Source organism: Parasteatoda tepidariorum, chromosome 5 (genome assembly GCF_043381705.1).
Source record: "Parasteatoda tepidariorum isolate YZ-2023 chromosome 5, CAS_Ptep_4.0, whole genome shotgun sequence".
Lineage (NCBI taxonomy): Eukaryota > Metazoa > Arthropoda > Arachnida > Araneae > Theridiidae > Parasteatoda > Parasteatoda tepidariorum.
Window position 1 is genome coordinate 85,514,073 of NC_092208.1, and position 27,148 is coordinate 85,541,220.

Genomic DNA, 27,148 nt, shown 5'->3' on the forward strand with positions numbered 1-27,148 from the left:
CGCATTTTCCCAAACTGATGGAATTTTTTCATATTTAATGTGTATCCAAAATTGTGATTTATAAAAATAATAAAAAAAAAAAATTCATATTTTTAGATCTTGCAAAAAAATCTGAAAAAATTTATGTGATTGCATAAAATTAAATTGCATTTATAAAAATGTTTTCAAATTTGTTTGGCGGGAAATTTGAACTTAAAAAATGTTTAATATTTCAATTCGATTTTTTTCATAAAAGATCAACTGTACTGTATACACAAAATTTGAAGTGATATGTCACTTTAAGTGGAAAATCCGTTGATATCTATGTCCTGTGAATTGTTCAATATTTTGTCAAAACATTGCTATCTTTATAATATTATTTTTATATCTGATATCCTAGCTAATTTTTGAAATATTTAACTTTAAAAGTTGGCATTAGCTAGGATATCAGGTATAAAGATAATTGTATGAATAATATTTCAAAAATAGCAATGTTTTGACAAAATATTGAACAATTCACAGGACAATTTTTTTTAATAATATGTTAATTTTTTGGCAAAAAATTTAAANAGAAATAACAAGCTGCCATATAAACTTTTTTCAGAACATTTTTTCATGGGTATTATTAGCAAGAACCCCAAAACTAAAAACATTACAAATGAGGCACGGTAACTAAGGTATATGTTGACGAAAAAAAATTTTTTTTTTTGCAAATCACATTTTTGGATGTTACATAAGCTATACTCACAAAAAATGCCATCAGTTTGGGAAAATGCATATTATATTTCGACTCTCATATAAGTGAAATTTATTACTGTTTACTAGTTTTAATATTGGAAAATTTTTTGAAAAATAAAAAAAAATTTAAAAATTTGATGCCAAATTTTTTTTTTTAAAAATGCCAATTTTTTTTCTTCTGAAAAACTACAGATATATAAAGTTTTCGAAATCAATTTTGACAATACATATGCATTATATAGTACGTGAAAGTACCACAAAATTAATTGGAGTATGAGATAATTACAATAACTAATAGTCTGCATTGAAGTAATGAAATACCGATTTTTCTACATACTTAATTATTTTTTATCTCTCATAGGACCCTCTATGGGCCGAAACGAATGTTGCCCCCTAAAATTATTCTTCATAAGGCATACATCCTACTAGTTTATTTCAAAATTGACGAGTCACACTTCCCTAGTTTCCCTTGTTAGTTGTTGACTTCTCTGTTAAAGCGTATTGTCCAGCTTATATAAAGCGTATTATAATAAGTACTGTAATTAGTTCAGAATATGCTTGTAAAGCAAAGTTTGCTTTAGTTATCCGTCTGTGACAAAATTTTTCTGCAGTTAATTAAATTCGTTTTCAAAAGTATTACTTAATTGTTTTTTTGAATTGAGAATCCAAATATTGTAAGCTTTCAGATAATTAATAATTTCAACTTTGAAATTTATCATGTTAAACAAATGTATAAATAAAAAACTATGCAAACCTACCTTGTTTTCCCTTAACCACAAGTTGTTTTAATAAAAACATTTGCTTACCTCCAAAGGTGAAAAATTTATGTCTTCTTCATATCCTACGAAAATTTTGATACAGAAATTCGAAGTTCACAGGTGCATGTACGATTAATTTGGAAAATAGCAAAATAAAATCAATTACAATAATTAATTAAATCAAACAATTAGGCTAGTTGAAACATTTAGGACAATTAAAGGGAAAAAAAAGCTTTCATAATAAATTAGAAAATTTATATAAATTTTGCAAAAAAGAAAAATTTGAATTCAACGAGGACCACTTCAACGACAATGTGACACATCGGAGATCTCAAGACATAGTGACCTAAAGAAATGCTAACAAGAGCATACCCATATTTAATTCCCTAGAATTTTTTTGTTTCCAGCTATTTATGACCAGAAATGAGACAAAGCCCTTCTGTCTGTGTATATCAGATATTTCAGAAGTAAGCACAAAAGAGCTCAAGGCAATTTAAAGAAGCCAAAAAAATGTACCCCAGCGTTAAGTGAGGCTGCTATTTGACAACTTTGTGAGTGATAGGTAGGAAAGCGAGGATATTTTTATCAGTGGAAAGAGCGTTTTGTTGCTTTTTAGGTTAGAAAAGTGAAGAGTAACAATTATTTTATATTTGTAGACACTTCGATTAGATTTTGAAGAGCCTGTGAGTTGTTTGGTATCTTTGTTAGAGTCCCCACTTAAACTCTAAAAAGAAATATAACTCTAGAAAAGCCTTCCACATGAAAATATTTCCGAGAACGGATTATAGGTTTCTTCATAAATAACACTAAGTTTAAATAAATAACTATCTTTATTAACATTTAGGAAACTTGTAAATTTAACTAAAACATTCTAACATATATAAAACTTAACCACTTCAACATTGAAGCAGCATAGAAAAAAACTACGAAAAGGTAACCGGTGAGAACATGCTGGACTGCTAGCTAGAACCGACGGGGAGAGAGAGCAAGCTGTGGGGAGCAGTGGCGTACGCAGAATTTTTTCAAGGGGGGTGGTCATAATTTTCTGAAACTACTAAAACAAATTCGAATCTGTTATAAAGCATTATTATTTCCCTAATTTAGACAGCTAGACAATTTTGACTTTTTATTTAGACAACATTGTTTAGTTAAATTTTGATTTGATTTTTTAAGTTTAAGAACATAATGTAATATTTTCTGAAAAAAGTCTAATGTCATATGGGTGTAAAGTAACACTTTGAGGGCCACTTTCACATTCATCAGATTTTGTTATGCTAGAAACGTTTTCTTCAACGGAAGTATCACATTTCTGTACAACAGAAAAACTTACATTGGTACTAGATTCTGCCACCTCACTAATTTCATATCGTGATTTTTCTCAAAATAATTAAAAATTGCTAAATTCTTGCGTTAAAAATTGTTAAATCCTAAAGACCCAAGAACAGCGAATAGCATAGAAATATCCGCTATGCTACGATCTCAAAGTTTCGAGCGGGAATGAAGAACTTCAACGAGCACAGTATCTCTGGTATTGTTACTGATTTCTTCACTAGTCGAAATACTGGCGACGACGGGTTCGGCGATTGAATGAACTTTTTGTTAAGACAAATCAAAACAGATTTAGCGACAAGCTCCGAAAGACAGAGATAACTCTTAGTCTGACTAACTAACTCCACTGTACTCCGTTCCTCCTTTTATATAATTTTTCACTACGTCTCCAAAATTCTCGAATTGTCTCAAAGACGACAGAACGTCTAGGATTCCAGAATCATCGCGTAAAGACCTCGCGAATGATAGCCAGTCTCGATATCTATACTGGTACAGGACAGAAAGGAACCAGCCCATAACAGTATCACGTAAATTTGGTTTCAAAAGTACAACCCTATTATAGTAAATGTTTTTTTCAGTATTCTGAGAAATACCGTGAGAAAAAAAAAAGTAGGCATAATGTTAATAAAAATATATATAGTCTTAAAAAATAATAGCTCGCATAGTTTCTACTAAAATTTTTATTTTTGCCATTTTGTCTGAGCTCAAGGGGGGGGGGTGTTTAAACTCCTAAACCCCTCCCTTGCGTACGCCACTGGTGGGGAGGCGGCCAAGTTATATCCAAAACATACTGTGCGCGTTTTGCTGATTTCGCCCTTCACGCATATCTCCATTCTGGTATGAGGTTTACGTCAATTATCGGCTGCAAGCGACGTAGTCCAACGTCAGAGATTCGTAGTTCGGACTTTGCATTTCAGACCACAACGCCACAAGCGTCCGACAATGTAAAAAAGAAAGAAAAAATATTTTGAACTTCAGAAGATCCCACCGAATAATATCTTTAAAAAAGAAAAAGAAAGAAAGTGGAATTTGGGGGCCTTTGCCATCTCGGAGCCCCAAGCTACAGCTTATTTAGCTTAGATGTAAATCCAGCCTTGCTTCTAAATAAATAAAATTTATACAGAAGGAACGAATTAACAGCGAATATAACATTCATAATAAATTAAAAGCTTATAAATAAAAAGTAAACTATCGGTTTTTAAAACATTCCCGTATCATTTCTTCAAAAGGGCAGTGAAAGAAAAAGATTTCCAAAAAGAGGTGAACAGAGTAAAAGTATTTTGGAGAGATTGAGAAAGACCATCTGCGGAGAAGATTAGTCTAATCTTCTCCGATTAACCTGATTGTGGACCGCAATCGTCCCCGGAAGAATGAACTTGGAGGAAAAAGTTGCTCATTGCAAAGTATACTCAAATGTAGAAATTGACTTGAGTTTCAAAGGCAATATTAGAAAAAGTAATACAGATAAAAAAAAAAAAAAATTCGACACACATTTACGTAGGTATAAAAAAAATCAAAAAATTATAAGTTTTTTCTTCTTCTTCTTCTTTTTTTTTTTTTAAGAATTGATCACTCGATTTCTTGTTTAAGAAACAAGAAAAATCGATTCAAAATATGACAAGCCCGCTATAGTCTTTACATGTTAAAAGCAGAATTGAGGAGTCTAGTTGCAGAATTGAGTGCTGCACCAGATTTGAGTGCTGCACCAAGTATACTTGGTGCAGCACTTTTATCCCGGCAACCACGACTGATTTAAAATATATTAGTTGTCATTTTTTTTGCGGACAATTTTCGCAAAAAATCTGTATTGGTTTAAAATACTTTTCTCGTTAATAAAAACCTAATTTCTTCGTTCCAGTGAAAGTTAACATACCAGCTGTACAAAAATAAAAATAAAAATTTTCTCGCGTTTTCCATCCAAGAAAATATCTATTCAAATACAAAAATAATCGTCTATGATGCTGTTTTTTATTTCATTTCTTTGTATTTTATGAATATAATTTAGCATGTGTGTATCAGAAGTTTTCTCGAAGAAATTCTCCGATTTAACTTTTTGAAATCACTCATTTTGGCCGAAAATATTTACACACACATTTGTAAAGTTTAAATTTAAAATGTAAATATCTACTCTCTGGTGGTTGCAGCAGACAGACCTCAATTTTCTCATAGAACATTTTGTGTGCTACTATGTAAGTTTTAATACCAACCTTTTTAAAGTTTCATATCTTAACAATTATATCTGTTGCACATTAATTGTTTAATACATAAATGTACATTAAAGTTATTGCAGCCCGAATTTTTTAATATGCAATTAAATGTTTTTAAAAATCTACTTCTTTTTATAATTTGTAATTCAATACTTTTGTCTTCTACAACTTGGTAAAAATCTGACAGTAATATTTAATGTTCCTTCAAACATAAAAGAGTCCTACATTAAATTTTGATAAAGTTACGGCCCGCCATTCGATTTGTGTTTTTAATTGTAACCCCCGGCCTCATGTAAGTCTGAAACCCTTGCTGTAGATGTAAATGTAATTTACTTGCCCCCCAGATCATACTCCAATCCATTTACAAATTGTCCCGCAGTGAACTGATCGTTAAGACACGGTTCCCAGCAGATCACCGAAGTCAAGCATCACTGGCTGCTGTCAGTGTGCGGGTGGGTGACCACTTGGATCAGTCTGCGTAGGGACCGAGGGTGCGCGGTATTGGTCCTCGTTAAACTGTGCTACCGTAAGGTGCTCGACTTCGCGCGCAGGTCGTCGGTTTACCAATGCGGGGTGCAATCCCCTCCGCAGAGGATCAAAATTGTGATGGAATGTCTTCGGAACATCCTCCGGGATGTTTCCCAGACCGTCGCCAATAGTCCATTGTGCTGCTCTAGTGCGACGTAAATTAACAACAACAACAACCATCTAGAAATTCTTCCAAGCCACAAAATCCAAAGTCACAAACCGCTTTTGTCCAAACTGCAACTTAATGCTATCTATCAAGCCTCAACACTAGGCTGCATCAATCAATGGAAATATAGAGCTATAAGCTAAAGCATAGTGCTAGTCACACTCTTCTACAATCTACAATCAATCTAAATACAAATAAATCGCGGAGAAATGAATTTTACTTCAAAAACGATAAAAATGGATCTGACTTAATAGCTTTCGACAATTTTGGTAAGTTGTATGTTTGTAACTTTATTAGCTTAGCAAGATAGAGGAGGATATTTTCGTATTGTGACCTATATTTCGTATTGTGTCGATTGTAGTTGACCTGTCGCGCCAACTACAATCGCCAAGGGGCAAAACAGATTTTAAACTTGCAAATTTAAAAAAAGAACATGTAGATGTTTGCTGTCAGGGGAGTTAGAGTGTAGAATAGCCCTTTGGATTAAGCTCTGTAGCTTTAGCATGTACACAATCTAAAAATGTTTCATTTTCCCATTATTTCTTTATGGATTATTTGTTATTATAAAAATCTCATTTTAAAGTTAATTTCCTGGCGTAAGAATATAAATTATTGCCTTTATAAAAGGAGAGAATATTTCCGTATCGTGATCTGTCGCCCCAACTACAAGTTGCCAAACAGATTTTAAGCTTGCAAATGAAAAAAAAACATGTAGCTGTTTGCCCGAGGGCGGCTACGAGTTTTTCCTTTTAAGTTAATCTCTTTCTGTGATGTTTATTTTTAGTTTCTCGCGGGCGATTGCCCGGAAGGTTCCAAGATTTGGCGATAATTCTGCTACAGAAATCTCCCCCATGAATGAATAGTCTTTGATGTTCAGCTAAGAAAAGAGAATAGTAGATGTTATAGAGTCTGTAATTTGCAAATGTGTACAAAAAGCTCTGTTACTTTAGTTTTCTAGAATTTCATATAATTTCTGTTTTAAATTATGATCATTGAAGTTACATCTATAATTGTTTTTTCATTTAAAGATTTGGTAAAAAATCTATTGGATGCTCCTCTAAACTTTTTATTTTGGCGATATTTTTTAATGTTACAGAAAATAGGGAAATAGGCTTTAAAGTAATATTCTCTAAATAATAGAAAATTAAAAGATTTTATTAGCAGTAAAAACTCCTGATTACAGTGCCCAATCCAAGTGGCAACCTTAACACTTTGATTCTATTTATATTTGGGGGAATGTTTCCTTATCGAGATGAGGACCAAAAATAAAAAATAATCATCAAATTAGGGGCACTAATCTGTGAAGCAAATACTATTGTTACTTACCCATGTATTTTTATTTATTTAAGCAAAGCAGGGATAAAAATTAGTCAGAGTTAGAAGATAATTTTTAATCTAGTTATAACTTTAGATTGCATATTTTTAATGTTATTTAAAAAGGAGAAGCAAGATTATGTTTCTAAATAATCAGCTTCTAAACTGTACATTTTAAAATGAATTTCAATTTATGTTTAAATAAAAAAAAAATTTTTTTTAACAGTCAAATTTCAAAAAAGTAATCCATTTTGAAAAAACATAACAGATGAGCGTCAGTTTGAGTGATTGATGTACTAAGAACAAAAGTCTACTTAATTTAGTTTCTTCTTATTCATGGCATGTCTTAAGAAAGGGTGTCTATGTTTGAATGCTTGAAAGAGGTAAACTTTTATTTCCATCTGTATTTTCGTGAAGTCAAATGAAGTTTTTTAATCAAGTAAATTTGACTCGGCATCACATAACGAATATTTGGATTGAGAAAAGAATGATGCTTTATTATTGTTTTCTTAAGGGAGCACAACCTGCTGCCTGTCGCTTCATGTGGCTGTTTAACTGTTAATCTGAGTCCAGCGGTTGCTTTTAAACAGAAATAACAAAAAGAAATATTTGGAAAAAATTTTTATCGATAATTTAGAATTGTGCACGTGAGTTTAATTTGTGCAAATTCTATTGTAAATCTATGTTGTTTGTCTGTAGCTTTCTTCGTGGTTATTGATACAAAATTCCATGTGGTCTTAAAAATCTCGATGTTTTTAATAAAATATTGCAATATGGTAATTACAAACTTCAGTAATCACTTTTAAGTTCAATTTTTTTTTAAAAACTGATTTCATCATAAATCCGAGAGAAATTTTGATGGTTTTTTCTGTAGTTAGAACTACCAATTTGTTCTGACTTGAGAGTTATGAATCACACATTTAATTAATCACTTTTTAACATGCTTTATTTATGCTGATTTCATTGCGAATTCTGATTTATTTTTGTTGGCTAGTCATTTAGTTTTGCAAATCTTAATAATTTTGAAGCATGAAAAATTGAGAAAAACTTGAATTTTTTAACTGCTCATTGTTTTAAATATTTTGTTATTTAAGTGATTTTCTTAAAATAAAAATACAAAGCTTACTTTTCATAATAATCTCTAATAATTAAGTAAATGGAAATAAGATTTGAAATATGTCGCCAAATAAATATTTCTTTTTATTTTGTGCTAGAGTGGTTTTGCTTAAACCTTATAAATTTTTTTCAATTAGGATATTTATATAAAATTTATGTTACTCATTGAATTTATATTCAAATTTTTTATATATATTCTTTCCTTCTCTCTGTGAGCATTGCAGTTTTTTTTTCTCTGCTGTTAGAATTTATTTTAAAATTAACTTTAGTATTGTGTGATAAGATGAAGAAAAATAAATTTTTTCCCCGGACAGTATTTATAACAGTATTATATTTTCTGTAAACATATTAAGTTCACTGATAAAAAATGTAGTGCTTAACATTAATCTTTATTACATAAAACTTACCATATTTGCCGTCAACATCTGTAAAAATGTGTGCGTCCCTTCGTTATTCAACCTGCTGGACAAATGACCCTTCACTTAAAAAGGTTATGCGCTCCTATTTTACATGATGTACTTTTAAAAATAAAACTACTTAAAATCCGAATAAAGTTTGTTTATAAAACTATATTTCTGCCAACATTTTTTTAGTGTAGTAACAAGTTTTGAAATAACAAAATAAAATAGTAGAAAATTATAAATTAGAATTATTAAGGAAAATGTTCAATTTCTAATATTATCTTCAATAAAGATTTACTAACTGCTTTCAAGTAAAAACTTCAAAAAAACAACACTTTCAATATTTTATATGTTGAATTGAATTATTGTCATTGCATACAATACTTAGTTGTTTGTTATGTATTATTTTGTAAAAAATCATGATGATTGAATTTTTAATCTAATTCATAAAAACTCAGGAATTTATGAATTATGAGTATTTACCCGAATAAATACCTTGGGTATTGACTCTTATTTATAAAAAAACTGGATATTTTGCAAACTTCATTTTTACTTAAGTTTTAAACTTTCTTTCACAGTTATTCTTCAAAACTATATGCATATACTTCAAAAGTAAAGCTAAAAAATGGACCCTGTTACTGACATGGATATCGACGAGAGTGACATAATAGAATCTTCTGGAACTCTCACTCAAATGAAGTTTTTCACTATCGAAACTGATTTTCCAGGGCAAGGACCAAGTGATGAGGCATTTATAAAGTTACTTAACTATGCGGAAACAAAAGATATTCAAAGCATTATTGATAACATCATCAAGGACGATAATTACAGTGACATAATAAATAGGAAATTGAAAGGAAAAAGAATTGTTGATTTAGCTTGGGATAATAATTATTATGACCTAGTTCTGGTGCTTTTGCTGGGCAACTCTAATTTTCCTCTTAATTTTCGATTTGAAGATAATCCTAGTGACAAATTTAAATCCAAAATTATGGATTTCGCCAAATGGATGGAGGAATTTCATCAAGTCATAAAGGATAAAAATTTTGACGATGTCAAAAATTGTTTTATGAAAATTAACAATGAAGTCAAAGAGATGTTTGGTTGGTTGGCAGCGTTGTATCAATATATTACATATTCTGAAGGCTTTCTACTGAAGTATTACTTGAACACTTCTTCAAAATCTGCAGCGTTAACAGCTATTGAGAATAAAAAATTTGATATTTATATCAATTTAAAGTCTGAGTCTTTTTGTTTGAAAGAAGAAGAAAAAGTATCGAAAGCTTCAGAGGAATTTTCTGATTATTTGGGCTGTGCGCACATTAATTATTTGTTGTCAAGAACAAAAATATTTAAATCAGATCCATCATTTCATGAAATAATGTCAAAGTATTATTATTCACTTAATAAAATTGAAGAAATCTCTCATATCCTAAAGTATTTAAAGCATTGTAATCAAATTGTAATATATGTTGATTTAAATAATAAACTTACACAAGAAATGGATCCTAAATGTTTAAACAATTATGGACACACATATATTTATAGTGGAAACATTTATGCTGCTTTAGGAAGAGAGAGCAAGCTGGCATTGGGTACTTTAACACATGAATTTTCTCATTTAGCTATGTTTGATTTCTTTCAAAATAAGTCCAAGCCATATAGAAAACAGGATACTTTAAAAGCGCTGACATTTAAACATTTAACATCTGAAACCCAAAATAAGTTGGAATTTGTAAATACAAAAACTGGAAAAGAGCAAGAAATGAAAAATATTATTGGTGTTGGTTTCAAATATCCAAAAAAAGAACATGAAGCTGAACTTATTGTACGCATTGTAGAGATACTTGCTGTTTATGGGGATGAAGGAAGGCACTGGATTAAAGCTAATTTTTCTAATTTGTATTCGTTTTTTGATGAGGTCCTTTCAGAAATTAAAAACGAAACTCATAACTTGAACCTGAAGAATCCTAGTAAAAATTTAAAATTAATTAATCGATGTGTTGGTTTGACTTACAATGGTGAAATTCAACTTGTAAGTGGAAATATCTGCGAAAACTTACGCAATTTTCTGAGCTCTAGTGAAAATTGCTTTTATATAAAAAGTGATGCAGACAAATGTCAATTACAATGTAACATTATATATGCTTATTTAAAGAGTATATTCCAGAAAGCATCACCTGATGAATATTTCTTTTTCACATTTCATGATTGCAGCAAGCTTTTAGAGGATCTTGTTGTTGAAATTTCTTCTGCAAGTGTTAGTTTAATTACTCTCGTATATACAGAAATTAAAATTCCAAAGCATCGACTGAATAAAATGTTGAAAAAGTTTTTATCTGCTCTTGACTCATCTACGAAAAAAATAATTTTTATCGTTATTGATCAAAATTCTGGCGACTTTGAAGAAGCTCTTAATTATGCTATTTTTCGATCAAAAGATAGTAGACATAAGGCGAGTAAAAAGTTTCGTCAATGCAGAGTCAACTATGTAAACAACTTAAAATGTGAAAATTTCAAACTTAAGATGTGTGAGCAGGACTTGCGCAACATGCAATTTACATTCACTGATTTTGATCCTTATACTCAAAATCACTTATTGCAAAACAAAAATATAATATTGCAAGGCAATATAACTAGTTTAGGTGAAATTTTCAAAATTTCTGATGTTTCCGAATTAATTGGAAATAGCTTAAAATTTTTTCAAGATTTAGATCCTGGAGTTATTAAAAAACTTTTGACAAAAAAAGATGTAGTTGTGGGGGAGAAATATCAAGATTTTGATGATAGCATTTATATGTCTCGACGATTCAATAAAGTGGAAATAGCAAAGACTATTGAAATAAACAAAACTTTTACTGATAAGTTAGCATACAAAAAAAAGGATTTTGAAGATTTGTGTTCACAGTATCCAAAAGAAAACATCCATTGGTTGGAAAAGGGTAAAAATACTAAATCTTTTACTTGGATAAAAACAAATGGTTCTGTCTCAGCTTTATTAGAATATAAAGTTCCAGAACAAAGTACGTCAAAATTCCATGAGGAAACAACTTTTATAAAGCTGCAGAATCATTTGAAAGTTATAATTATATCAGATTTAGCTGGAATGGGAAAATCCACTGTACTTTCACAATTAGTTTCCCTTTTATGGAAAGAAGGTGTATGCAAGTGGATCTTCAAAATCAATTTAAATGATTATACTACAATATTAAAGAAAGCCCTTGATGAAAAAGTTCCCACCCAGGATCTTGTTTACAGTTTGTTGAACCTTTATGAGCCATTTGATAAAAATTTATTTGACTGTGAACAAGTCAAAACTGCTGTAATGCTTGATGGATTTGACGAGATTTCTCCAGATTACAAGCATATTGTAGTAACAGTAATAAAATATTTGAAAAGTAAAGTAAGTAGCATTTGGGTAACAACTAGACTAAATATGAAAAGCTATCTTGAGAGTGAATTTCAGGTGATTGCTTTTACTTTTAAACCACTATCGCAAAAGGAGCAAGTTGGCCTTATCAATAAAATTTGGAAACAAAAATTAAAGAAAGAAAATTGTATAGATATTGATAATGAAGAATCTTTAAAAAAGTTGGAAAAGTGTTGTGGGGATTTTATTAAAAAAATATCTACTAAAATGCCTACTTCTTCTAAAGGTGATGGCGAATTCCTCAGCATACCTTTGCACGTTGATATGATAAGTAAGATATTTTATGAAAACAAGTCAGATTTTGCAGCAAACCCTAAGAGTTTTGAAGATTTTATTGAGAGTTTAAATAAAACAAAACTAAATCAAAAACTTAATGTTTTAGATCTTTATAAAAATTTCTTAGAAATAGTCGTTAAAAATTATCTTGGAGGTAAATTAGCACGAGATGCATCCAAACCTGGTGAAAATTTTGAAGAGAATTCTAAAAAAATAATTTTAAATTGTAAAATCATAGCTGTACAAAATATTGTCGATGATCCAAAAGACTTGGAGTTATTTGAAATAAATAAACCAAAATTGGAAGAGTTCAAGCAAAAAGTAGTTAAAGGGAAAATGAATATAGGAGTTGTTTATTCTTCTGATAAAGAACCAGAGCTGCATTTTATCCATCGGAACTATGTGGAATATTTAGCGTCTGAGTTTTTTGCTGATGAACTGATTAAATCTACAAGTGACTGGGATAAAATATGCCGCATTTTTACTTGTATTGACAAACTTTTACCTAAGGTGTCTCAAATGTTTTTCGAGAATTTACTGAAAAATTTTAAAAAAAGTGAAAAATTATCTGAGTTATTGTGCCAAAAATCATTATTGAATTTTTCAGCTGAACTCGGATTTTTGAATATTATTCTAACCATCGTAGATTCAAAGAGGGAAAATTTAATTGAGATTTGTGAAACTAAAGAAACTATTCTACACTGTGCTGCCAAGTTTGGGAAATTAAATGTTGTAAATCACTTTTTGTCTGATAATTCTTTAAAACTCTTGAATAAAAAATTAAAAAATCCTAGCAAAAACTCTAAGCTTACTTTAAGCAGTTTTATTAACATAAAAGATGAATCAAATCATACAGCTTTGTATTATGCTTTTGAAAAGAAAAATTTTGAAATTGGTTATAAGTTATTAATTAAGGGAGCTGGTTATGAATTCTTAAATGTCAACATTGAAAATGCATCAGTATTTCTTAAATATATATTTAAAAACTATGAATATATTGAAGGCGAGGGAAATGAAGTGATGGGAATTTTAGAAAAACTAGTGAAAAAATTTCCTGAATTTTGTTGTTCTGAAATTGCTAAGAAATTGAGTGTAGATGAGTTAAATAGATTACTTTGTTCCTTCCTTAACTATGGTCACATACAAGTGTTTAAAGATATATTTGATTCTATTGACTCTGACATCAGGGGAAATATAATAACCAGTGACTTAGGTGATCAATCCATTTTAGTTGTAGCCAGTAAAAGTTTATACTTAAGTGATAATAAGAGGCTAGAAGTTTTAAAATTTCTTTTTGAGCATGTTTTTAAATTAAATAAAACAGTACGTGTCAATGATAAGTTTTTAGAGACAATTATTCAATTCGGACATTTTAAAACTTTTTTACATTTAATGAGTCAAAATGAGGAGTCTCTGCCCTCTAATTTATTGACTATTGCCTTTCAAAATTCCCAATTTATTATTGCTTGGTACTTACTTTTAAACGAAAATTGCTATTTGCCTGATGTTGATGGAAATTCTGTGTTGCATTTAGCAGTAAAATCAAATTCCTGTTTAAAGCTAATGAAATTTGCAATTGAATTTCAGGAAGAAATCAATCTGAAAAATTCTGATTATCAAACACCTTTAAATGTTGCTTTATCTAACAAACAAGATTGCCATTTGTTAAGCTATTTAATTGATGAAGGAGCTAACCATGATTTCCCAGTTGATAGACCATATACTTGTTCTAAAGATAGTGATTTCAAATTACTAAATTCTTTCATGGATTGTGGGGCACAAATACGTAATGATGAAATATTTTTAAATGAAAAGAAATATTTTAAAATTCATATTGAATTCCATGACTCTAATAATTTACTTTCTGCTATTAAAAATAAAAACTTAGAATGCTGTAAGTTTAGTATTTTTCGAGGAGATCGTGTCAATTTATCAGATTCAAAAGGAAAAACTCCTCTTCATTGGGCTTGTGCTGTAGGAACTCTAGAAATTGTTCAACTTCTTTTACAGCATGGTGCTATGTTTGATGTAAAAGATTTTAATAATTGTACACCATGTGATGAATTGAGTAAACCTTATTGTTTTTTGAGTGATAATGATAAGGCTAATATTGCAAAACTTCTAACTTCCTCAAAAGATCTGTTTTATTCAAAATGCTTTGCATTTGAAGACCACAAAGATATTCTACGCTATATTTTAAATGCTCGAAATTCTGAAAAGAATTCATGTTTGCATACTGCAATAGATAGAAAAGATGTAGATACATTAAAAACAATTTTACATTGGAATGAAGTATTTTTAAGGAAAAAACGAAAATGGTGTTTATTGAGAAATGAAAATTTTAAAATTTTTAGAAACTATCAACCTTTATCTATTGATGCTGTAAATTCGTATGGGAACTCGCCTCTACACAATGCAGCTAAGGTTGATAATAGGTGTTTAATCCTAAAACTCTTGATTGATGGAGTTATTTTTAATGAAAAAAATGATGAAGGCAAGTGTCCAAAGGACGAAATAAGGAATAAAAAAGTTAAGAACCTACTGGCAGTAACTGAGAAATGCTTTTCTGAAACTGAAATAGATTTTGAAGCAATAGAAAATCGTAAAATAATTTATGAATGCTTCAACTCGAGAAACTATTTGAGAGAATCCTTGTTGCATGTTGCTATAAAGAATGAAAATTCAAAATTATTTGCATTGTTGTTGAAAACTGATGAGTGTAAAAATATTAATCTAAATACTAAGACCTTAAATGGTTGTACACCTCTACATTTAGCAGTCAAGAAGAATGAATTAGTTATGGTAAAAAAGTTATTACAAAGAGGAGCTTTTTACAATGTCTTAAATGAAACGAACAAAACACCATTAGAACTGGCCAATGCCTTTCCAGATTCTCCAATCCACCATATTCTTGATTTTGTCGATAAATTGTTTAGTACTATGTTAAGTGATCAACCTGAAAATATTCTTGATATATTTAAAACTAATGAAGATAAAAGTATTTTGCCTGTGATTATTAATTCCTTTGATAGGAAAAGCAATTGTCTTCTGCATTATGCTGCAAAATTCTCTTGTGGTGTTCATTTTCTGCTAGAAAATGGTGCAATGTATAATGCTGAAAATAATTGCAGTCTGACTCCAATGAACCTATCTTCCAGTCTCAACATTCAGCAGTCATTGAATTTGATTGATGAAGTGTTTAATAATATTGAGCTTTATAATGAAGTCAAAAGCGAAATTGGTTTTAAAATTCTGAATAATGTCCGTAATAAGACTGGCGAAACTCTATTGCACATCGCTGTGAAAAAAAGCAATAGAAACTTAATTGTGAAGCTACTTAAATCTGGATCTGACGTTAATGCTGAAGACATTTATGGAAAAAAGGTTCTTGATTTTGCTACAAAGCACATTGCAAAAAATTTAAAATGCTTCCTTAAATTACAAGATCGTATTTGTAAGAAAAGTATAATAGAGGCTAAACAAGCCTGGAGAAAAGTCAAAAAATTTTGTAAGTATTTAGATTTTATAAGACCATATAATTACATTTTATACATTTCACTATGTATACAAGTTCATACATGCATTTTATTAATTTTAAGATAATTACTCTATTTTCACTTAATTTTTTTTTTTAATTTAATCCAACAGAGCTCTCTCTAGGAATAAAAGACAACAGTGTGTTTTCCCGCAGCAAAGGGCACTTAGAGTTTTGAACTATTTTCACTTGCCACTTCACTTTAAAATTTATCAAAATGTAATAACTGAATATATCCCCCTCTTATACTATTTATTCTGTGTATATTTCTCTATAATTCTCACTCAATATCAAAATAACAGAAAATTTGAAGCTTTTGAAAAATAATTAACGGCAAGCTACAATTCATTCTCTTTGCATAAAGTTGTTTTAAAAAATAAGTAAATTAAAAAAAGGTTTCATTGATTAACAACTTGAAGTTTTTTTTTAACTGAAAATTATGAGAAAACAAACATTTAAATGTGCATTTTTAAATGAAAAGTTTTTAATTTTATATCCATTGTTGGTAGGTTTTTAATTTTATAACCAAACCTACTCCGTAGCATTGTAATTGTGTACCCAATTCAGAAAACAAGGGAACTCTTTGATCAAGTATTGGGAGAAATCTGCCTTCCTTGGAGAACTTTTTGATGGAACAAACCCGCATTTGCGTTACATGAAAAGGAAGACCACGAGGACCTCACATGGTTAGTGTGACGATCAAGGGACTCTAACCCATGATCCGTCTACCACTAAGGACATTGAGAATATTTCACGTCAGCACTGTGGTCGGTACGAGCCGGATGCTGATTTGTAACAACCTGCCATCGCGGAGATTTAAACCCGGTTCACCTCATTGACATGGTCGATAAACTCTCCTCTTGTTGGTCATTGTCGATAAACTCTTATTGGTGACTCGGTATCATATAATTACGCCAACCAACAACTTGATGAGCACATAAAATAGCGCTCAAAAAATATAGTTAATACACAATTCCTGGACAATAAATTAGTAAAGGAAAAAGTTAGTGAAAAATAAATTAAACAGCATAAAGCAACTAGCTGTATTCGTTCAGAGAATCCTATCAAAGATAAAAGTCTGGAAGGGAAGTAATGTGGTGTAACTACCATTGTTAAATACCAATTTACTAGTATATAAGACATGTTAACTTGATTTTTTCTTGAGGTACCGTTTGATAAAGGTTGACTTAGTCGATAAACTCTTCCCTTTAAAATATTGACATTTATGCATGCTATTAATTTTGAAAAATATTAAAATTAAATTGTTTTTGTTATAATAGTTAAAGTTCCTTCTCAACGGTGCAAAATTGAAGTGAGTCATAAATCAAGCAGCTTACGAAATCTTATCTCTCGATCAAAGTCTAAGAAACGTCCTCCTACTGAAGACCAGGGCAAATCAAGTAAAAAAGCACGCATGACTGATTTACAAGGTAATCTTTGTAATTGCCTGATGTGTTTCAATAAAAATTACAGTATATAGCAATACACCAATTTTAATTTGACTTAGTATTTAAATGGCTATTAATGTCTATGTTTATTGATATTAACTTATAGTTTTATTTTATGATAATGTACTCTGAAGTTAAATGATAAAACTCCATTGGTAATCAACTTTCCACTTTTAAAAACTTGATTGAATTTAATATAGAAAGGCTTTAAATCAGAATGAGACATGTATCTAGCTGAAGTTTTACTACCCAATTATTGCTGAGTACCCGCACTCGATTAATTTTGCTGAGTGCCTAGTGTTAGGTAACACTCATTTGTATTTAGTTCTAAGTTTTCATATAATAAATCATATATCTTTAGAAGCTTATTTATAGATTATTAATTAAATGTTTAATTTAATATTATAGTTTAGTGTTTACTCATTATATATTTTTTAAATTGTAACTATTCTGTGACAGTTAGTGCATTTAATGTGGATCATACTGCATGTTATATTCTATTGAGGATTATAACAAATTCAATAATGCATTGTTTCAATAGTTACAAAAACTAATGGTAATTTCTTTTTATTTTAAACTTTTTGATAAGTATCAAGAAGTGTCTTAATAAAAAGTTATAAGATCAATGTTTAATTTTTCGAAATTTTACTCTAGAATTTCAGTTTAAGGAGTCACATCTCTTCCAACTGAAGGACATGGGCCTTTCCACGGATGAAAGTAAGAAGGCTTTGTATAATACACAAAATCAGGAAATTGATGAAGCTCTGAAATGGATTGTAAAGCATTTTACTGATAAAGGTATTGAAAGCATTGTTCATAAGAACTATCTTTCTTTTTACTGTAGAACAATTTCACAATTGTCACATTTGCAAACTTTAAAAGTATATACCTCGGTTAAAAAAAAATTATTTGAGCAGTTCTAATAATTTTTGTTCAAATTCAGTATTGGTGCCATGTACATTTACTCTAATTTTTAGATGTACAAAATATTCTTAAAAATTGCTGTTATGGATGTAAGATATTGTATTACATGAAGTCTGGTCTGCAAGTATTACATTCCTAAATAATAGAATCTCCCTATTTTAAAATCATTTTCAGTCTGATACTTGATTCATGCATCAATTTTGGTAATTTTGAAGCATTTTTCAGAATAACAAAGGAAATTTATTTTTTTTAGAATAACTGGTGAAAAATTATCTTTTTTTTTTTTATACAGAAAATTAATATATAGGTATAGTGTAAGTTTTTTTGCAATTTCAGTTGTGGAGGCTGACTAGGGAGCGGGAGTTGGTGTAAAAGTTATTTAAAAAAAATTACTGTACAAACAAAGTTTAAACCATTTGATAGCCGGTTTATTTTGTATTTAAAAATATTAAAATCAAATTAAATCAACTTAAGTCCATCATTGAAACTTTCTGACAAATTGGCATATTCAAAATCGTCAGAGTCACTCATTATCAGATAACTTTTTCTTTAATTTATGGTTAATTATTTACTTTTATGATATTTAACGCAATTAAAATGGATACATTACCTTTTCCACAAAAAACAACGCTTTTGTAACAAATAATTCATAACACACTTATAGCTAGCTAATCATCAAAATGCACTGCGTTGTTTACACACGAGATGCTGCATTGTGGTGTCACCCATGGTAAATAAATTTAATTATATTTATAATCTAGCCTATTTAATTTAATTAAAATCTAGCCTATACATTTTTGCTAGCACAGATCTCAGACGGACATAATATATAAAATAACACGATCTACAAGATTGCTCGTGTGAGACGAGGGCATGCATGAATTTGCCCGTAACTTTTGCTGGTGTCAGACGCAGGCAAATGTGTTATAGGGTTAAATGTGATATTAACTAACTACTTTACATTAACTATTTAATATGAAATGCTTTTCATCGTTTCATTATGTTTGTTTCTCTCTATTATAAATTATTTTTGTTAAATATTTCTATTGAGATGCAATCTATCTAATTAATCTACTGACAATCTATATCTTTAATCTCACTCCCAGTTTATTTCTTAAACAAATACAGCTATTATTTATTAATTTAATTTTTTTACTGCCAATCATCCAGCATGAGATAGATATTCACTAGAATAGTGTATGGAACTAGAGCAAGATCATCAGTGAACTTGTTCAGAGGGTTCTTTTTTTTTATGAATTTTGTTGATTATGTAGGAAAGAAACATCAATAGGTTTCCCATGGGGTCAAGGAATCTTAAAAACCTAGAATTTTCAGAGAATTTGTAAAAAGTTAGGGAATAATAAAAGTTTTAGATGGAAAATTTTGCAAAAAACCTAGAAATACCCTATTTTGGAACTGATGATAACAATAAGTATCAAGTAAATAAGTTAAACATCTATTTTTATTATTTCTTGTCAAAATTCTGCTGCAATATGGTTACATTTTTTTAGACTTATTAAAATTTGAATAGTACCTATGTAAAAAATAATCTTTTTTTTTTCTATAATATATTAATATTTGTACTTTAATGTTAATTTTTAAAATATTAATTTTTTATAAATTAATTTTGGTTTTTAATCAAACGTAAGATGTATGATGATTGAAAAAATAATTGATGTGACTCTTAATAGACTATATCCTTGATATTTTAAATTTTCCCAATTTTTGTTCAAAATCTTGCTTTTATCTAAAATTTATATGCTTGTAGATTATATAATGAATTTGTTAAAATTTTGCTCAGTGAAAATTTTTTACAAATTTAGAATTTGTTCTATTTTGATTTTTAAAAAAACATGAAAGCTATATTAAATCATATGCCACTCCTTGAAAAGTTTAAAAATTAATCTTGGAACACTACCTTAAAATAAAAATAAAAAAAAGTGCAGTAACTATTCTAATTTATTTTTCTAGTGTAGAATTCTTTTTTTTATTTCAATTATGAAATACTTTTTATTTTCAATTGTTTTTTAAAAAATATTTTTGAAAGCATTAAAATTTAATTCTTTGTTTACTTCACTAAATCTGATAGCCTTCATGAAATGTTATTTTGTATACTTTTCTGTTTTAGACTTTGATCAGCCACTTCATTTGTCTGAGCATGAAAAAGATGATACTGATGTTGCAGAAGCGCTTGAAGCTATTGTAATGATGGGCTTTAGTGATAAGCAAGCTCGTCAGGGTATTAGGGTTAGTTATAAAATATAATCCTGTTTAGAACTGCCTTGCATAAATTTATTGTTTCTTTTACAGTAAATTATGCACTTCTCTTTTCTGTTTTAATTTTGAATTACTCATATGATTTATTATTATTGCTATTTTTATTGCTTTTAGCATAATTTAAAAAGCTTCATTTATATTATATCTAGATAATTTTAACCTCGACAAGTTTCTTAAAAAAAAACTTACTATGTAAAATTTTAAACATGTTTTTTTTTATTTTAGGGAAACAATTTAGAAAAAGCTGTGGATTTGATATTGGAGGAAATGGATACTGACATTGGCTCAGATCCTCGGAACTTCTCAAAATCAAAAACGAAAAAGGATGAAAAACCTTCCAGAATCCTGACTCGTAAAATTCCAAAAATAAATCGCTTAAAACTTTTTTCAACTTTCACCAAGTAAAAAATAATTAGCTAAATCAATTGTTATCACTGTTGTAATCAATTGTAATTGTAAATCAATGTTGTTATTAAATTGTACGGTATACTTTTAAAAATATTGGGATTTTTAAAAAATTGGGTGCTTTTCCTTTACGCCAGCGAAAGTAAACTTGGTTTTTTTTTTTTTTTTTTCTCAAGAGACATCACTAACATATAAAAAAGTGGACTTTACCTGCACCCGATGAGTTTTTATTGGTAACTTTTTCACTTGTGTTGGTGAAATGGAAAAGTACTGAAATTTGTAGCAATATTATTTATATTTAAAATAAAAAAGCATCAATAAGAACATGTAAATTTCTGATTAAATTAGCATGCAAAGAAATGATTTTCTCTAAATTTGTGTATTACAACGTTATCCTATCAAATTTATTTTGTTTTAACAAACTATATGGAAGTCCCTCACCAGTTACTCCCCCCCCCCTAAAAAATGAATAAAAAGACCATGTGTGAATGAATCAAGCACATTAAAATATTTTACTGAATGGCATTTTAAATGTGTTACATTGCATTCAAGCTTTTAAAAACAATGCGTAAAATAAAAAAGAAATAGAAAAGAATAAAAAAGAAATCTGTCAAAAATATCATAGACAACCTAAATACTTAAAAAAAAAAAAAATGAGCCTGTAATTTTTACATATTTATTGGTGGTAAGATATCTGAAATGAAAATTTCCCTCAAGTCCAAACGTTTGAAACAATAAAACTGTCATGATTTTCTAGATTGTATTAACATGCAAACAAATTTGATAAAGGACGCATGAGTGGCATTTGACACTAAGTAATTAAATTAACAGAAACAATTATACAAATATATGCTTATAAAAGCAACAAAAAATAAATAAAAAAACACTTTTATTAATTAACTTGAATAATTTCTAATATACTTCTTACAATCTCCCATCTTTATTTGGTTCTATATTTTAATTACACTCCATATAATAAGCAGTTAGACAAAATTTATATAATATGTATGTTAAAAAGTGATCTTAGAATATGACATGCATATTTTGATAAAATTGTATTTCATGCATGTTAAAAATAAAAGCTTTCTTTCAATTTTTAATTTGTTTTAAATGTACGTAAACTTTCATTTTATAAACTAGGATATAAAAAATTTTGCTTTTCCTTAAAAAAGTTTTATATAATTATTACAGTTGATTTATTGAATCTTGCATTATATATTTTTATATAGTGGTTCATATTTTTTTAACAAATTTAAATTTATATACTTATTAATCAACTCATAAAAACATTTTATTATTTTCATGTTATTTCGATTAGTGATTTAAACATAATATAAATCATACACAAAAAATTTTATTAATTAACTATTTTATGTTGCAAATTATCTTGCTAAATGTCTGGCATCTGGAACTTTTAGTCTCTAAAGTAATAAAATTTCATATATAGTGTCAATCTAAAACAATTGCATTCTGACTGTACTGAATATAAAGCTAAGGTACAGGAAAGACTCGTAATTTCCGTCATCTACAACTTTTAAACTCCTATTTATGCAGTTTCTACACTCGAAAAAAAAGTTCCTTTCTTCTTTTTCTTAAAAAAAAAAAGGAAAGTAACAGCTGATTTAAATTCTCGACAGAATACAGAAATTTACATTTTGGTGACATACACAAATGGTTTACATTAATCAGCTACAACAAAGTATTTTTTGATATATTGTAATTTTCTGTAGTATTCTGGATTAAGCTTCACAAAATATAAGCTTAAACTATGCTTATATTTTGTGAAGCTTATACCAACTTTAACTATTGATACTCTGGATATTTCCACAAATAAACAATGTAATGTAATGATTACCTATTGAATATATTTTTGATACATTTATTTTTGATAATATCTTTATTTAGTAAGTTTTATTTATTGATCTGTATTTTTAACTATGATAAAGTACTCTAATTTTCAAAGAAATAAAAATTGTTTGTAATGGAAATTTTAAGGACATTTTTATAAAAGAAATTTTATAATGATATATTTATTTTTTTATAAATCTTGCTGTGATGTAGATAGTGTTAAAAGTCATATGTATACATATTCTAATTAGTGCAAATAATTTTATGATAATCACTGAAAATTGTCAATGGTGTTAGTTCCAAATCCAATAAATTTTTGTCTTTTTAAATAACTTATGTGTGCATATTTTAAAATAAAAATAGTTTTTTTTAATACACAAATGAATTTGTTTTTTAAAATATGAGCTTCTGTTGAAACCTGTGATTTAGAAATACCGTTTTGATTTATTTACTGTTTTAGTTTTAGCTCTAGTGATTTACTAAGTTATTTAAATATTTTTAGTTGTAAAATTTATCTATTCAGTAGAGCGCTGATTATCTGAACTGCTTCCCATCACACTTTTTCTAGTCTTAGGACTGGCAGTACTATCTAAAATAGCTCTGGCGTGTTTAAAAGTTTTTATTTTTAAATATTCTTTATTTTGTTTTTTAATTTTGAATTAGTTTTATCCTATTTCAGCTTTTCATAATTTTTTTGTAAATTACTGATTTTAACACATTTTTCTTTATTTTCCATTGCAAAAAAAATCCAGCAAAGACTTTTGTTTCAAAGAGGATGCTCTTTTTTGAGCAGCCATATATCCCTTATTCTTTTTAAATAAATCAACTGCACTGGATCAACATCATCTTGACGTTCTAGCCAATTCATTGCAATATCTAATGAATTGCATACTTCTATATGAGAAGGTCCACTATCTTGAACTTGATCACCTACTTCTTCATCTGTGGAGTTCCAATTTTTATTCAAAATTTCAGCAACAATTTCATCATCATTTAAAATTTGAAATCCTGGGTCGTTTTCAGTGTCTCGACACCAGTCTTCTATTTCTTCTGCTGTATAACCTAACATCTTTTCATCCGGAAGATCTACTGGTTCAGAAACTTCGGTTTCGTTTGTTTTTCTGTTAAGAATTTTATTCCAAGATTTCAGATTCCAAGCACTGTAATCACTAGTCCAAACTCATAAACTCCTTTCGCATTCCAACCATTGTAGACTGTCAAAATGAAGCTCCCATTCTTGGAAGATAATTTTCAGTTGAAGAGAGGTATGTAGGTTTAACTGTATAACAATGCATGTATCTATAACTACTATAAAAAAGCTGCTAAAAAAGGTTGTAAATTAAATATGGTCTTCAGATGTAGTGGATATTATTTATTCTTCTAAATTTAGAAAAATTGTCAACAAGTTAAAAAGTATTCTAAACTTTAAAACAAAAGTGAATTCGGACATAGTTCGGATAATTGGACGTTCGAATAATAAGGGTTTAGATAATCGGCGCTCTACTGTACCTGTATATATATGTTGAATTTTAAAAGAAATTTTAAAAACAGTTTTCTTGTTATGCATGGGCAAAATCAATAAGTTGAAATTATTAGTTTTAAATCTTTAATCAATGTATTACCTTAAAAAGTTTAGAAATACTGTTGGATAGTTCTTTATTTACACGAAAAAAGTTGCACAAGGTGCGAGTCAAGTTTGACATTCTTTTTGTTTTGATTCTTTTAATTCATTAATTATCGACTGCTCATTAAAAGTTTTACTTTTGATGTTATATTTTTATAATTGTTATCGATTTGTGTAATAAATTTGTGATGAGTATATGTATATTTGTGATGGTGTACTATTTTAAGTTTTCTTTTAACATTTTCATAAATTATTGTAAAATCATTAATTATTGATTGTTTAGAAAACATTAGTTTGAAACTATGATTGTTCAAAAATCATTAATTATTGATTGATTGTTATATTTTGATGCCATATTTTTTAATAAAGTTTGTTATAAAATATTCTTTTTGTTTTGATTTTTTTAATTCATTAATTATCAATTGCTTATTAAAAGTTTTAGTTTTGATATTATATTTTTATAATTGCTATCTATTTGTGGAATAAATTTGTGATGTGTATATGTATATTTGGTTCGGAAGTTTGAAAACCAATAGTCTTGAGGTGCATGGAATTTCACCGAAAAATCACATGCCCTGTTCCTATTTTTTAGACCCGGGAGGATTATATGAAAAACCATAGATTTTGGAGTACACCCGGAATACAGTCACCTCTGATTTATCTTAAGTAAAACACTTGCTGCCACCATGAAAATTATTTCAAATTTAAATGCAATACCACATTTTAAACAGAAGCACTTCAGGTTCGCAGTATGGGTGGCACAACTACAGTATAAAAATTCTGTAACTATCAGGTTGAAGTAAAGTATCGTGTTAATTACATCCAGAAAGTACAAAGCAGGGTGCGTAGCGTTTGTAGAAAGTACTTAAAGGTGCTTTTTTGGGGATTTCATTTTTAAAAGCTTTTAAAGGTGCTCTTTTCAGCTGGCGTTTTTAAAAAGTGCTTTTTTTTGCATATAATTTCTTTTCTTCCCTTCAGTGATATCTGGTGGATCCCATGCATTTCACGAAAAATGGGGAGTTTGCTACGTAATTATTCACGCGGACTTCATGTCGTACCCACGTTATGACTTGCGCATGCGCGCACACTTGAAACCGAAACCCGAGTCCTCCAATTCGGATAGAGAATATCAGATCCTTATGAAATGTTTTTATTTTGAATTTATTTTAATTTTATTCTTGTTTATTTTACTTCTAACACTTTTTTTGACGTCGGGGGTAAGGGTACTTTTGTTATGAGTTGAGGGTCAAGTTGAATTCACTCGGTGATGTGGGAAAGTACTGATTGTTTCGATTTACGCCCGTTTCTTTTTTTTTTTTTTAACGCTAAAACTGTTCATAAAAAGTTTTTGTTTTTCAATAATATCATTGATTGAATATGAATTTTTTGAGTGCTTGAAAATTTTTGTAAAGTGCTTGAAAAGTTTTTAAAAAGTGCTTATTTTTGATTCAAAGATTTGGCTACGCACTCTGACAAAGGATACAAAACAGTTTCATCATTAGTACACATCATGAATAATTTACATATTTGTATCATACTGTTTGTCTACGATAGGTACTCTGACAGACATTCGTCTGGAGGGGTGGCGGTGACTATCGTAACGAGGTATGATTATTTCAAGTAGGGGTGCGGGATCCCTCTTTAAGACTGGTTTTGGCGAGAGAAAATGAGACCTCTTTCTTCGGTCTATTGTGTTAGCCCTAGAGTGAAGAGAAATAAGTATTCGCACCTGAAACATCGTTTAAATCGTTCGATTTTCTCTTTTTTAAAAGAGTCAAAATTTTAATGGCGGTAGCACCCAAAATTTGATGTCATAAATTTTACATTTTTTGTTGTTTTTTAAAAAGTATATATTATACAAAACAATAGCCCAAAACGATTTTTTTTTATTTAATTTATTTTACAAGATATTAACAATTAAATTTTAAAGCTCCTTTTAAATAAATATCTAAGGATAGAATGAATGTATTTTAAAAAAATTTATCTCATTTTACGCGGAAATAATTGAAGTTTTTGATAAAATAATTATAATAAAACAAATGTTTAAAAAATTTAATTTTATTGCAAAATTAAGTTGTGAAATGAAAAACAAAAATGTTGTTAATGTCGTACAAAGTTCAAACAAAACCCATTTTAAAGTAAATTTTATTCTGAACAAAATGGCTTTTCAAAAAAAATGGATTGCAATTCCATAAAAAGTTATAGCTTTTTTCGCGAAGCGCTGCACCGCGGCGCGCTCTGCCATTCCACTCCGCTGATCGCACTGTATCAGTTGATTCGGAGGGAATTTAAAAACCTCAACTAAAGTTTCACAAAATTACAAACTATATATTAAATAATAAATTTATAATTTTAGGTGAATAATATGAATAACTAGATATTTATAATTTATTTACATAATTTTTTGAGTTCAAACTTGGAACTAGAAGAATATATTTTATTTATAACTGTTTTATCAAGAACTTCCGCGTAAAATGAGATACAATTTTTTAAAATCCATTTATTCTATCCTTAGATATTTATTTTTTAATAAAAAAGAGCCTTAAAATTTAATAGTTAACATCTTGTAAAATAAATTAAATTAAAAAAATCGTTTTGGGCTATTGTTTTGTATGATATATACTTTTCAAAAAACAACAAAAAATGTAACAATTATGATATCAAATTTTGGGTGTAACCACTATTAAAATTTTGACTCAATGACAAATTAAAATTGTTATTTCTATGTAATGATTGATAAATAGGATATGTATGGAAATTGTATAAAATTGTTTAAAGCAAGCTCGATGTTTTATTAATAAATAAGTCATCTATAAATTTATCATACATAGTAAATTGGTTATTA

General features: G+C 28.8%; 2 protein-coding genes across 2 annotated transcripts; both read left to right on the forward strand.

Annotated features, from left to right (window-relative positions):
* Window positions 1-5,849: 5,849 nt before the first annotated feature.
* On the forward strand, window positions 5,850-24,686 carry LOC107457280 (uncharacterized). Its single transcript, XM_043054018.2, has 5 exons — window positions 5,850-5,974; window positions 17,058-17,207; window positions 17,880-18,023; window positions 20,278-20,396; window positions 20,652-24,686. Exons 2-5 carry the CDS (start codon window positions 17,192-17,194, stop codon window positions 20,829-20,831), a joined length of 459 nt encoding a protein of 152 aa, XP_042909952.1. The 5' UTR covers window positions 5,850-5,974; window positions 17,058-17,191; the 3' UTR covers window positions 20,832-24,686.
* Window positions 7,251-15,845, forward strand: LOC139425573 (uncharacterized). The gene is made up of 2 exons (XM_071180856.1): window positions 7,251-7,402; window positions 9,115-15,845. Exon 2 carries the CDS (start codon window positions 9,162-9,164, stop codon window positions 15,843-15,845), a length of 6,684 nt encoding a protein of 2,227 aa, XP_071036957.1. The 5' UTR covers window positions 7,251-7,402; window positions 9,115-9,161.
* Window positions 24,687-27,148: the final 2,462 nt, after the last annotated feature.

Excerpts from the sequence above, each read along its gene's own strand:
- LOC139425573 (XM_071180856.1), top strand. The coding sequence starts at position 9,162 with ATGGACCCTGTTACTGACATGGATATCGACGAGAGTGACATAATAGAA.
- LOC107457280 (XM_043054018.2), top strand. Across the intron at positions 18,024-20,277 it reads AAAGCATTTTACTGATAAAG|ACTTTGATCAGCCACTTCAT; the intron begins GTATTGAAAGCA and ends TTTCTGTTTTAG. Across the intron at positions 20,397-20,651 it reads AAGCTCGTCAGGGTATTAGG|GGAAACAATTTAGAAAAAGC; the intron begins GTTAGTTATAAA and ends TTTTTATTTTAG.